This window comes from Dromiciops gliroides, chromosome 2 (assembly GCF_019393635.1).
Source record: "Dromiciops gliroides isolate mDroGli1 chromosome 2, mDroGli1.pri, whole genome shotgun sequence".
NCBI classification, from domain to species: Eukaryota; Metazoa; Chordata; class Mammalia; order Microbiotheria; family Microbiotheriidae; genus Dromiciops; species Dromiciops gliroides.
The window spans coordinates 420,976,801-420,991,464 of record NC_057862.1 but is presented as its reverse complement, the minus strand read 5'-3'; the positions used below and the strand labels follow the sequence as shown (position 1 = coordinate 420,991,464).

Sequence of the window (14,664 nt, the reverse complement as noted above, 5' to 3'; positions counted from 1 at the left end):
GGAGGCCAGTGTTATTGAACCAATGAGTACATGGAGGGAAGTGAATTCTAATAAAACTGAAATATGAGATATATTACAAAAGTGGAAATGACAAGATTTGACAAACTGATGAATATGGGAGGTTAAAGAGAGTAAGAAGTCAAGAATGACATCTAGGTTGTGAGCCTGGAAAACTGGGAGGATGGTGATACCCTTGACAATAATAGACAAATCAGGAAGAAAAAAGAGTTTGGGGAAAATATAGTTAATTCAGCTTGGAGCATGTTGAGTTTTAGATATCTAAGGGAAATTCAACTTAAGATGTCTAATAGGAAGTTAGAGAAACAGACTGAATTTTAGGAGAGAAATTAGGGCTGCACAAGTAGGTATCTTCTTTCTTGTTAGAGACATGGGTGACTCTAGGGGGAGAATTTTGCCTACAATTTCAGAAGTGGGCATGATATTGGTTGGATTTGTTTAACCATGTTTCTTTAATTATGAAGTTGAGTTCATTGCTAAGGTATTTGTGGAATATCTGGAAATTATGGATATAAAAACAAAAGAATCAATAAACTTATTTTAAAATATATAAATAAATCATATAATCCAAAGTTCTAAGCTCCAGGCCCCTGGACTTTATCTCCCAGGTTCCTCTTTGTGAGAGACTGTTAGCTGAACACCATTTTATTTCTTTAGCCTATGAAGTCTTATGTGAAGAATTTCTGGCTGGCAGCTCTCCTATTTTAGTGATTTGGACAAAGGAAAATATTGGCTTAAAGGTGCTTCTATGATAAACCAAAACTCAACATCAGAATCAAATAATCATATTGTTTAAAGGAACTTAAGAAGCCATTTAGTCCAAGCCATACCATACCAAGGATACTCTCTACAATATCACTAACCAGGAGCCATTCAGCCTTTATTAAAATAAAGACATCTAGAAAAGGGGTACCCATTTCCTTCCAGGGCTGCCTATTTTGTTTTTAGAAAGATTTCTATGGAAGTTTTTACTTATGTCAAGCCTAAATCTTTTTCTTCATGTTTTCCATCCATTACTGCCAAGTTCTGTCCTCTAGGACCAAACAGAATGAGACTTCCCCTTAATATCTCTTCAGATAATTAGAGAAGCCATGTTATTAACCTTAAGTGCTCTCTTCTATAAGCTAAGGCTAAATATATTTTTCAATTGATTCTCATATAGCATGAACTTGAGCCTTCTCAATTCTGATTATGCTCTTCTAGAGAGATTTTAGTTTCTCAATGTCCTTCCTAAAATGTGAGACCCAGAACTGAACACAGGATTCCACATGTGATTTGACCAGGGTAGCAAATACAGTGGGGCTATCGCCTTCCTAATCTTCAACACTATACATATATTACTGTAGCCTAAGATAACATTGGGCAGCTAGGTGGCACAGTGGATAGAATACAGGTCTGGGAGTCAGGAAGACCTGTGTTAAAAATCTGGCTTCAGACACTTACTAGCTGTGTGATCCTGGGAAAGTCACTTAACTCTCTTTGCCTCAGTTTCCTCATCAGTAAAATGAGCTGCAGAAGGAAATGGCAAAGCACTCCAGTATGTTTTCCAAGAAAACCCCAAATGGGGTCATAAAGAGTCAGACATGACTGAAAAAGGATTGAACAAAAAGAAGTTGCTATAGCATAATGTTTCAGTTGCTATATCATAGTGTTTACTTGTTTTGAATTTGTAGTCCCAGATTCTTTTCAGATGATCTGTTATCAAACCACACCTCACCCATCTTGTACTTGTGCAATTGGCTTATTGAATTGAAGTTTAACTCTTAATATTTCTCCATATTAAATTTCATCTTGTAGTTAGTATTTGGCCAAATATTTTAAGATGTTGAGATATTTTTGGATCATAATTCTCTCATGCAATGTGTTAGCGATCCCTCTGTCATTTATGTGTTTATCAAATTTATTGATAAAAATGTTAAATAGCACAGAGCCAAGTATAGATCCCTGGAGCACTCTACTAGAGACTATCTTCCAACTTGGCATTGAGAGCCATGAATGACTACTTGTTGGATCCAATTATTAAACTCGCTCAGAATCCTTTTAACTGTTCTATTGTCCAGTTCATATCTCTCTTATCCATAAGTATGTGAGAGACTTTGTTAAATATCTTGCTAAAATGCAGGTTCTCTCTCTCTCTCTCTCTCTCTCTCTCTCTCTCTCTCTCTCTCTCTCTCTCTCTCTCTCTCTCTCTCCTGCACCCCACTTCCCCCTCCCTCCCTCTCTCATTTCTTGATCTACCACCTAATTAACCTTGTCAAAAAAGTAACAGGTTTGTCTGGCATGATCCATCCTTGATGAATTCAAATTTTCTCTGAAGCATATAATATGTTCCCTGTGATCTTTTAAAGATCACAGGCAATGCTCAGAAATCATGTACATCAATTATTTCTATACCCTGGAAAGTGGTTTGTCTGTGCCTGGTAACATGAACTCATCAAGAGCAGCTAAATACTTCTTAATGTCACTATGCTTCTCTTGAATTTCAATTCCCTCTTATATAGTTTTGTTTTGGCTTTCTGATCCAAACATGATTCTCCTTGGTGGGGGATGGGGGGAAGCCAAATAAGCCAAATTGAGTAGCCACACCTTCTCTTTGTAAAGTCCGTTATCATTATTATGTCCACCCTTGGCATTATTCTTGTACAATTTTATTCTAGAATATATATTATTATTCTTTCAAGACTATGCTACTATATTTTTTTGTAATCACCCTGTTAGTTAACCTTGTTTCAACTCTCTATACATACTTTTCCTCTCTTGTTTCCTTTTTTTCTCTCTCTCCTTCCTTTTCATTCTTTCCTTCCTATCTTTATTTTTATTTCTTTTTGATTTATTGGTGAGTTTGTTTTTGGTGTATCAACCAGTTGCCAGGAAACACCCAAATAAAGCCCCTATGAAATACATTCTTTGAAAACAGTTAAGCCAAGTTATCTAATAGTGTGATTGTGATTGATAACATATGTATGTTTAAAAAATCTAATGGGGCAGCTAGGTGGTACAGTGGATAAAGCACATGCCCTGGATTCAGGAGGATCTGATCAAATCCAGCCTCGGACACTTGACACTAGCTGTGTGACCCTGGGCAAGTCACTTAACCCAATTGCCCCCCCATCTAATCAATGAGTTTCTTTTGTATCCACATTGATTTTTTTTTTTAAAAACAATCTCCTCCTCCCCACACCACCTTCCCTCTTTATTGGAACTGTTTACATTCTTGAGAGCTTGCCATCCTCTCTAGAATTTTAGCTTATGGAATCCTAGCTTTTCTTTCTCTGAATCTTTTGAAATCTTTCAAAAAATTTAGGGTACCTGTCAGATTATGTCCATCCTTTACTTTCTTTTACCATCACCAATCTAAAATGGAGTGGCCACTTCCCACCAAGGGTCCCACCATTTCTGTTTCAGAAGACAATTCCTTACTGTTGGTGAGAATCAGATCCTGAAAAGTAGCTCCCCTTTATTGTTTACTCCAATTGTGAAATAATCAAATTATTATTAAGGCAAGACAATAAATTCTTAGCTGCTCTATTTTAGAGAGATAGTGAGTTCCAACTGGTGTCTGGATAATTTGAAGTTCCCCATTACTAATATATCATGCTTACATGTGAGGCTTAGGGTCTGTTTCCTGAAGTTCTTATTTATTCTTTCTGTCCACATGACCTGTAGTGCACTCTATTGACAACATTCCTGCTGTTTCTGCTTCTGTTGCACTTTATCTGAGCACTCTTCACAGTGCTTCCCACATCGGGTTCCTGGATTTCTTCACATATAATATACAGTGCTCCTCCCCCTTAATTATCCTCTCTTCCTTTTGAATGAAACATCTTTCCAAAGTCATGTCCCAAGAGCAAACAAAAATATATTTGCCTGAAGTCTTGCAAATTTGATCAAAAGGGATTTACCTTGAAAAGAACAAAAAGGAAGTTGCCAACACAACTCTCCCAAGTTTGATATCATGGAGCAATGGTTTCTAAAGATTTAAACCATTTCTAAAAAGATTTCTAATAGTTTCTATGGTCTGATTCTAAGGTGTGTGATTGACCGAATGGTGGGAAGATGAGTTATACCCTCCCTTCCCCACCAAAGCTCATAGTATGGCTTATCTCCAGAATATTTTCACATACCTTTACCTCTCTCACACAAACCATAATCTCCTCTTCTCCTCTCATTCCACTATGCAAATTCTAATTTTCTTTTTTTTTCTGAGCTGAGTGTTGACCACTAGAGTCAATAATAACCCAATTGCTGCTTGGATATTCACAGCAATAGCTGTCCAAGTGCCATTGGGAAAACTCTTCCCACCACTATGCCAACCCATGGCTCTCTGTTCACTTCAAAGTTGGGACAGAATCCCTTCAGAGGCTGGGAATTCAGGAGTAGTGACTAGTAAGTAATAGCCCCACCTCTCCCCTTTTTGTTTTAGAGGGAACAGTGACTTCCACAGGATATACAGACATTGGGTTGAGATCTTTATTGCAGATTCATTACATTAGCCCCAATGCCAGGCAAAGGACCCAGCACATATTAGGCATCAAATAAATGTTAATTGAATTGAAAGTGGCTTCTGAAAGGAGTAGCCTGTGATGATCTAATCTACCCTGTCCTCCAAATAAAAGGGATCACTCCTTTCTCATTCAATTTTAAAGACTTAGCAATGATCAGACTTAGCAGCCTTCCTCAGAAAGGTTTCCACCCCATGTATGAAATCATTTATGAGACACTTAGCAATGAAGCCTGGATTAAAGGTTAAATGCTCCTTGGAAGTTTTGAATTATATGAATGAATTCAGTTGGTGAACTTCTCTCTTTGTTTTCTAGGAATTAGCCAGCTGTGGATGGAGTAAGAAAGAGAAACACAGCCTCGCCCCTAATATTGTGGCCTTTACCAGAAGGTTTAATCAGGTAAGGAATAGAATGTGATTTCCTGCATGCCTGGACTTTATTTGCTGGATCAGATCTGTCCTCATCATTGGCTTCCTTTTGGCATCTGGTGCCTTGTTCCATGCTCCTAGAAAAGTAGGTTCTGACCTTGGCATGATGGGAAATAGATTGCTGGCTTATCTAGACCATAGGAGTTAGTGCCAGACCTAGGAGAGCCAATCAAATGCCCTTATTTTCAAGATGAGGAAACTGAAGCTCAGGGGTTCACTGACTTATTAAAGCCATATAAGCCTTTCTTCACTTTTGCTTATGAGAAAACCTCCATAAATGTCCTGCTCTGATGCCTCTTGATGGCACAGAAGTGATCCTGGAGGCTTTGCCTATGAGAATGAAAATTTTGGCAAGACCATCTCAGATGGAAAAGTTTCAAGTGTGGGATAAAGATGGACCATGTGACTGGCATCTGGGGCCTGGCCAAGCCATTTGGAGAAGCTCATTGCAAAAAGGCTGGTCCTCAGGGGGTACATTTTATGGGTCATAGTAACTTATGAAACTACCTACTGAGGCTGCATTTGATGTCAGCAAAGGGATAGATTAAAACATGGATTGAAAACAGTGGATCCTTGAACTAAGTTAACTTCTGGGAAGTGACTCTAGTACAATGGCCATACCTCATGCAGTGTAAACTTAGCTGCTTTTGAGTCTTTTGTCATCAAGGTGTGGTGGATAGACAGTTCCAGCCATGGAATCAGGAAGATGTGAGTTCAAATCCTGCCTCAGTCTCTTACTAGCTTTATGACCCTGGACAGGCCCTTTGAGTTTTAGTCATTTCATTGGTAAAATGAGGATAACAATGACACTTACCTCTCAGGTTGTGAGGCGGAAATGAGCTAATATATGTGAAGCACATTGAATAGGAATGTTAGATGCTGTTCTTAACTATTGCATGTCTTTCTTTTTATTTTCACATGTTATCACCAGGGTGATAACTTTACCATTAGACATTCTGTATGGCCAGCCAGCTGAGTTCCTAAGTTTTGACTTCCCCATGGGACCTCAGCCTCTCCTGCTGCTCATTAGCAGTAGGAAATGCCTAACCCTAGAGATCATTTTTACTCAGTCTCTTCCTTGTTGCTCTCTAGACTTGAGGACACTGTACGGGATCCAGCATGTAGCTAATTGATTGTCGTGGGCTGGTACTCCAGAGAGTAAAGCTGCTCTCTGTCCTCAATGTGATAGAGAGAGAAGAAGGGCTAGGTTAGTTTCAAATGACTACAGTTAGACCTGCTGTCAAGAGAAATCCATCTAGAGTGTCCCAGATGTCTTTTGTTCCTCTTTTGTAATGCTGCTTCTTCCCTTTCAACCAGTTTGGCTTTAAAGCAACAAACAAACAGATGTGCAAAATTGCTGCAAATTCTAAGGGGATTTTTATTATTCTTAAGGAAGTATCTGACTTAATGCCAAGCCATTCACCACTTCTGGCCAACTGCACATCTCTCTATATGAAGAGCAGTCACAGATTGCACTACAGTCAGCATTGCACCAAGATGCCAGCTCAGTTTGGTCAAGTCAATGAGAGTTTCCTTTTTTTAACAAATGCACAGTGTTACCATCAATATTCATTCTATAAGCAAGCAGGCATGGCATAGGCTGTGGAATCCCTGGTTCCTGAGAAGGGAATGGGGCCAGTCAGGAGCCAGTGATTAGGCCCTAGTCAACAGGGCCCCAGAGGAGAGTAGGTATGGTGCAAGTGTGATCTTTGAGCATAAATAGGATGCCCCGCCGAACCAAATCAGAGTTCCCAGGATAATGTAGTCCAAAGGCCAGATCAGAAACAGTTCTTAGCAGTGGTCCAAAGCTGGAGAAACTATCATAGAACCAGGGAGAGCACAATATAAATAAGAATGGCATTTATAGAATAACACTTTTGTCTCCATTCAAGATACCATGATGTATCATCATAGTCATGATCCCTCCTTGCTTTAGAGTATCAACAATATCTTTATTCTAGAAACTGCTTATAAAACACATCAAAGTTGAGTCCAGTTTTGCCATATGTTTATTCCTTTGAAAGAATGAAATATTAATTTGATTTATTTCATGGTAAATCTGAACCAAATCTGGGAGGAACAACTGACATGTCAGATGCCAGAACTGAGATTTCAAAAGATCTTAACAGACTAGAACAATGAGATGGCTCTAATCAAGTGAAATTTAATAGGCATAAGTATAAAATCCTACAAGAGGATTCAGAAAAGTCATCTTTACATGTGTAGGATGAGAAGGGTATGGCTAAACAGTAGTTTATGTGAAAAAAAATTTGAAAGGTTAGTGTACTGCAAGCTCAGTATAAGTCAGGAGTGACATTGAGTGTCACTAACTGACGCTTGGGCTGCACAGCAAGGCAATGCTGAGAACAAGGGAGTCACTATCTTGGTTATATTCTAGCAGACTATCCATAACATATTGTGTTCATATGTAGGTCCTCCAACTATTGACAAACTGAATCAACCAATAAGCATTTAGTAATCCCCTATTACATGGCCAGCAGTGTGCTGGGTGCTGGAGATGCCAGTGCAAAGAATGAAACAAGCCCTAAGTCAAGGAGCTTATATCCTAAGAGGGAAGACAAGGAAAGGTATAAGTATATTCTGAATAAACATTAAGCAAAGACAATCAGGAAGACAGGAGAAGGGCCACCAGGATATTTATAAGATTGGAGGCCATACATCCAAAGACAGGTTGAAGTACCTGGAAATATTTACCCTGTAGAAGAAAAGATCTGATTAGATGCTGTCTCATGCAGAGGATGGATTAAACTTATTTGGCTTCACTCCTGAAATCAGAATTAGAAACAATGAATAGAAATTTAAATGGCTATCCTTGGGAGATAGTGAGTTTCTTATATGTGTGTGTATGTGTGTGTGTGTGTGTGTGTGTGTGTGTGTGTGTGTATATATATATATATAAAACACTCACTACCTCCCAGGGATAGCCACATATATGTGTGTCTTTAAAACATATATACATACATACACATAAATGCATATACGTATATTTAAATAAGCACTTATTAAGTATGTATGCACCAGTCACTGTGCTAAGTGCTTTTCAAATATTTCACCCTCACAACAACCCTGGGAGGTAGATACTATTATTATCCCCATTTTATAGATGAGGAAATTGAGGCAGGCAGAGGTTAAGTGATTTGCTCATTGTGTAATAGTTGATAAGCTGACAAGTGTCTGTGGTCAAATTTGAACTCATACCTTCCTGATTTAAGGCCCACTGTTTTTCTACTATACCACTTATCTGCTTCATCACTGGAGATATTCAAGTAGAGACTAGATGACTACTTGCTGTAGAGGTGATTCCAATTCAGATAACTTCTTAGGTGTCAATCAGCTCTGAGATTCCACTTTGGGGATCTTATTAAAAATTAATATCATTTCAATAGAGAGCAATGAAATTGTATTATATGGTAGTTTGAATGGCCTAGAATCCTTGAGTATCAGAATTGTAAGGGTACTTAGAATTCCTTTAGTCCGGGGGTTTGTAACCTTTGTTGTGTCCTGGTCCCCTTTGGCAGTCTGGTGAATCCTAGGAACCCCTCTCAGAATTATGTTTTGTTGCCTTACATTCATAATTGAAGAAATGCTAAATTAGTGGAAATAAAGATGTAATTTTTTCCAATCCAAGTTCACAGACACCCTGAAATAAATTTTAATCCTTAAAAGTCTGTGGAATAACCTCAGGTTAAGAACCCCTGGTCTAGAGGAATGTGTGAAGGAAGAGGAGGAAGAGATAAATGTTTTTTTTTGTGTATATCCCTAGGGCCTAGCATAGTGCCTTAAACATAGGAGGCATTTAACAAATGTTATTTGAATAGAATTGACTCATCCCTACTTTCTTTATTTTATAGATGAAAAGACTGAGGTCTTTAGAGTTTTAACTGACTTAGACAGGGTCATATAGCAGGGTAATGTAAATTTAAGAGGACCAAACTTTGAGTCATTTAAGCAAAACCAACTGATATATCAGTTCATGTGACAGTGTATGTAATATTCTATACCCATAATATATCCCCCTCTAAAACAAAAGGAGGGAGCTATATTGCCTCATCTCTTCTCCAGTGTCAAGGTTTGTCATTACAATTACTCAGCATAGTTTCATTTGATTGTTCTTTTCGTTTACATTATGATCCCTTTATTTTACACAGGAGGAAACTGAGGCCCAAAAAGGTTCAGCAATTTGCCTAATCACAAAGGTCATAAATCATCGAGTAAAACTTCCAACTTAGATCTTCTCAGAGAAACCCAATTCAGGTTTTTGTTTTCCATATTAAATGAGGAATTCCCGGTCAAGATCTACTGTGACATTTAAAATCCTGACTATAGCCAATCCCCAATAATTATATGGTTAAAGGAGAATATCAAATTATTACTACTAATCATAAGAAAATGCAAATCAAAATTACTGTAGCAACTGTCGAGTTTTTTTTAACTTATACCCAGAAAATTAGCAAAAATGACAAAAGATGGAAGTAGTCAATGAAGAAAGCTTGTGAAAAGATAACACTAATGCATTGATTGTGGAGCTGTGCATTTATCCAGCTGTCCTGAAAAAAAGTTGAAATTATACAAAGAAGGTGACTTAAATGTCCATGCTTTTTGACCCATAGATCCTAGTGCTCAGCATATACATTAAGGAAATGACAAAGCTTTGTATATTTATATGTAGCACCTTTTTAAATAGCAAAGAATTGGAAACAAAATAGTTACCCATTGGCTGAGGAATGGATAAGCAAACTGTGATAAAATATTATAATGGAATGCTCCATATGAAACAATGAAGTTAATGACAATATAGAAGTATGGGAAGACTTATATGAACTGATGCAAAGTAATCTGAACCAAGAAAACACTATTCCATTTTTGCAACAATGTAAATGGAAAAACAATAAAAGCTAAATATCTGAAACTGAATATTATACAATTATATTGAACAAGTGTGATCCCAAAGTAGAAATGTAAGATAACACATCCCTTCCCCCTTTTTTTTCAGAGATGGGCACTGTTGGGTTTGAGACACCAAAGACAATCAAGCTTCAATATGTTTAGCTTTGCTTAATGGCTTTTTTCCCTACTTTTTATTCATTGTTATAAAGGATGGCTTTCTGGGAAAAGCAGAGATAAAATAGGAAATATAGCTGATACAAAAACAAAAGACATCAATAAAAATTTATTTTAAAATATGTTGGGGGGCAGCTAGGTGGCACAGTGGATAGAGCACCAGCCCTGGAATCAGGAGTACCTGAGTTCGGATCCAGCCTCAGACATTTAACACTTACCAGCTGTGTGACCCTGGGCAAGTCACTTAACCCCAATTGCCTCACTTAAAAAAAATATGTTGGGTATCAGTTTCATGGAACAAAATCTAAGTAATCTAAAGCCACATTGTTATTGTTTTCCATTGTTTCAGTTATGTCCTACTCTTTGTGACCCCATTTGGAGTTTTCTTGGCAAAGATATTGGAGTGGTTTGCATTTCCTCCTCAAGTTCATTTTACAGAAGAGGAAATGGAGGCAAATAAGGTTAAGTGACTTGCCAAGGGTCTCACAGCTGGTAAATGACTGAGGCCAGATTTGAACTCAGGAAGATGAGGCTTCCTAATTCCAGGCCTGGTCCTTTATTCACTGTGCTGCCTAGCTGCCCCCAAACCATGTTTTCTACCTGGAATCTGCTTTTGAAATTGTGTGTGTATGTATACATGTATATGTTTATGTATATGTGCATATAAACACACACACATATAATGTTCAAGGAATCTAGTGGCAAACTATAGTGAGTGACTTCACCCACCCCAAAGCTACACAAAAATTCATCCAGAAGCCCAGCGTGGCCAGCAAAGCCAACGCCAGCACAAACAAACAAACCTGCAGTTTCCCAGTAGGGACAGAGACAGACACTTGTAGCCTGCAAGACTCTGTATCTGGAGGCAGCAGGAGCAAAGGGCTTCTCTAAGAAATCCCCATCATGGTCAGAACCCTACGGCAGGGACCTTGGAAGTCACTAGGAGTGGTAGCAGGTAATCAGCAAACAGCAGCACTCAGACCAGAGCACCCCTGGCACAGATCTTTAGTACTCTGTCCTTTTATATCATATAGGGTTCTGAAGATCAAATGCTCTGAAACTCAAAGATCCAGGGAGGAACACTTGTGACTCAGGTGGAGACCAAACAGGGCCAACCACTCCACCTAAAACTGTAGCAAGGGCAACCATCCCACTCTAAACTTTAGAAGGGGCAAAAGTTGACCCTGGAACAAAGCCCAATTTAAAGGCTGAGTAAGAATAGAGCAATGAACAACCAGAATAAGATAAGTATACTATAAAGAATCATTATAGATCCAGAGATACCTCTTAAATTCAAACTACAAGGAAATAAATTTTATAAAGAGAATATATAAAGAATACAAGGTAAAATAACTCCATAACAACCATAAATAGTGAATCAAATGAAATATTAGAAGTGGAACAAGAGCAGTGATGATTTTTATCAGTGGAAATAACATTAAAGAAAAGACATTACCTCATTTTCTGACACTGCACCCTAAGGACCATAGGCCCTTTCCATCTCATTTATAAATGAAACCTTCCATATGTGTTGACTCCCCATTAGAACATGAGCTTCTTGAAAACAGTGACCGTCTTACTTTTCTTTTTGTATCCCTAATGTTCACACTATTGCCCTGCACATAGGAAGTGCTTAATAAATGTCTCATTCATTTATTTATTCATTCATTCATAGATAAATGCTTTACTCATTCTTTTTTTTTTTTTTTTTTAGTGGGGCAATGAGGGTTAAGCGACTTGCCCAGGATCACACAGCTAGTAAGTGTCAGGAGTCTGAGGTAGGCTTTGAACTCAGGTCCTCCTGAATCCAGGGCCATGTGCTTTATCCACTGAACCACCTAGTGGCTTTACTCATTCTTAGTTGTTCTTATTCTGGTCATCACATGCAGTGGAGAGGGATGAGCTTTCTAAACTTAAAACTTATTTAGGTTCAATCCCTTATCTGGGCACTTGTGCCTACTTAGATTGTGCATTCCCAGACAATGTCTTACTATTCCTCTTCAGGGTCCTAGGGGTAACCCTAATGGACTGTCTTTCTAATACACTCAAAAGTCTCCCCCAGAGTACTTTCTATTATCAGTCAGCCAGATTTCAACTAGCTTTTTCAAAAGGTGTTTTACTAAGGTGGTATAGTAAAAACAGTTGGTACAAAAAATAATCTCCCTAAGATAGAGCACATTCCTCCCCCTGTGCTTCTACACATATGAGGTCCTGGAAAAAGGTGGTTTTGTTGTTCAATTTTTCAGTTATGTCTGACTCTTCATGACCCCATGGACTACAACACACCAGGCCCCTTTACTTTCCATCATCTCTCCAAATCTGTCCAAGCTCATGCTCTTTACTTCCATGACGCTCTCCATCTCACCCTCTGTCATCCCCTTTTCCTTTTGCTTTCAGTCTTTCCCAACATCAAGGTATTTTCCAAGAAGTCCCATATTCTCATTGTGTAGCCAAAGCATTTAAGCTTCAGCTTCAGTATTTGACCATGCAGTGAAAAACCTGAATTCATTTCTTTAAGTATTGACTGATTGGATATTCTTGCTGTCCAAGGGACTCTTAAAAGTCTTCTCTAGCACCACGTGGTGATTCCGTGGTACTCAGTTTTTCTTATAGTCCAGCTCTCACAGCCATACATTAAGATTGTAAAAGCCATAATTTTGACTCTACAGACTTTTGTTGGAAAGGTGGTATCTCTGCCTTTTATTTTGTCATTCAGATTTGACACAGCTTTCATTCAAAGGAGCAAGCACTTTTAATTTCATTGCTGCAGTTGCCCTCTGAAGTGATCTTTTAAAGGCCAAGAGTATAAAATCTGAATTGGCTTCCATTTCTTCTCCTTCTATTTGCCAGGCAGTGATGGGATCAATAGCCAAGATCTTAGTTTGTTTTGTTTTGCTTTTTTTCTTGTTAAGCTTCAAGTCAGCTTTTGCCTTCTCTTCTTTAACCTCCATGAAGAGGCTTCTTAATTCCTCTTTACTTCCTGCCATCAGAGAAGTATCATCGGTATATCTGAGATTGTTGATTTTAATTTTGGGTTTTGATCCATCCAGCTTTGCGTTTTCACATGATGTATTCCGCATATGGACTCAAACTTAAAATACAATGGAAGTGAGGTACACGTGTAGAAAACGTGTGACAGAAGAGTGATTCCCAACTCCTGGTTCTAGGACGTCCTTCTCCCTTTGTAGAACCCTCATGAAGTTTCTCTTAAGTGGAACTTTAGGATGGGCTCCAAGGATCAGTGTCTTTCTAGAATCCATATCTGGAAGGAGTCACATTCCATGAAGCTACTTCCTTCTTTGGGTTACTATCCTTCTGCCTTTGTCTGTGACTGTGACTCAGTCTGTCTTTCTCTGCTTAAAGCTGTATGTGTTTTCTGTTACTGATCTAGTCTCTCCAGTGATGTGATCAGTGGGGGAAAGGGAGAATATGATACTCACTTTAGCCTCATTCTCTCCCTAACCCCTGCTGACCTTTGAAACAGTTGTCAGGTGTCCTCCACCATTTGATGAATTTGCTGCTGGACAAAATTAACTGCTGAAATTCTTCTCCTATTTAAAGTTCCCAAGGGACATGTTTAGCTTGTGTGGTTGGCCAATCATATGTTCCCATCTTGATTCAATTAAAGAGGAGTTCACACTTCATTAAGAGATGGTAGGGTGCAAACCATCTTGTTCACACATTTAAAACTTCATCAAGACCTTACACTGATTACATTAACTGAGCTGAGGAGAAATCACATTTCTCCCCCTTTACCTCACTTACACTTCAATGACAGCTGAGCCTGAACCTCATCTTCAATCATAGTGACAACAACAACTCACATTTGTATAACTGTTTTGTGGTTATAATGTGTTTTACACAATATTATTTTACTCGGGTTTCACATTAATATTATGAGGTAGGCAAGACAAATACAGTTATCCTTTCTGTATCACAGGGATTAGGGGTGCACTTTCCCCTTGATCTGGAAAATCCATGTAAAATTTTTTTTTGCCCTCCCTTCATACCAGAGAAGAAGACTGAATTTTTTCTTTTTATTTTATGGGGTGTTTACAGGACCTTATTATAAAATTTAGAGTCAGTATTTGATCATAGGCTATATTATACAGTACCATACATATATTTTATGCATTTCTGAGTTTCTAAATGTTTTCTGTGGCATCTTTTGGCCTTCATGGATCATCTGCATCTTCCACAAAACTCCCCCCAAATTCTCATTTAATTTTTTATGCTAACCCACAATATATTAAAACTGTGATGGTGAAAATTGCCATGTGGAAGGGATAACTATAGTAGCATTTCCATTTTACAGAGGGCTAAACTAAGACTACAGGAGGTTAAGCAGTTGTTCAAGGCCACACATTTAATAAGTGGAGGAACTAGATCTTTTTTTTTTTGTTTGTTTTTTGTTTTTGTTTTTTTTTAATGTATAAGGTATTTTATTTTTTCCATTACATGTAAAGATAGTTCTCAACTTTTGTTTATACAAGCTTTACAATTTCAGATTTTTCTCCCTCCCTCCGCTCCCTCCCCCCTCCCCTAGACAGCAGGTAATCTGATATAGGTTATGTCTATATATCTCTATACATATAGATATAGATATATACACACACATATATATACACATAATA

At 38.1% G+C, this 14,664-nt stretch overlaps 1 protein-coding gene across 2 annotated transcripts in view; it reads left to right on the top strand.

Moving 5' to 3' along the window:
* Positions 1-14,664, top strand: part of RALGPS1 (Ral GEF with PH domain and SH3 binding motif 1) — a 632,069-nt gene that overhangs the window by 194,078 nt on the left and 423,327 nt on the right. For both annotated transcript variants that reach the window (XM_043981906.1, XM_043981905.1), the window contains exon 6: positions 4,836-4,919. In XM_043981906.1, coding sequence (XP_043837841.1) covers positions 4,836-4,919 — 84 coding nt within the window. The remainder of the gene's footprint in view (positions 1-4,835; positions 4,920-14,664) is intronic.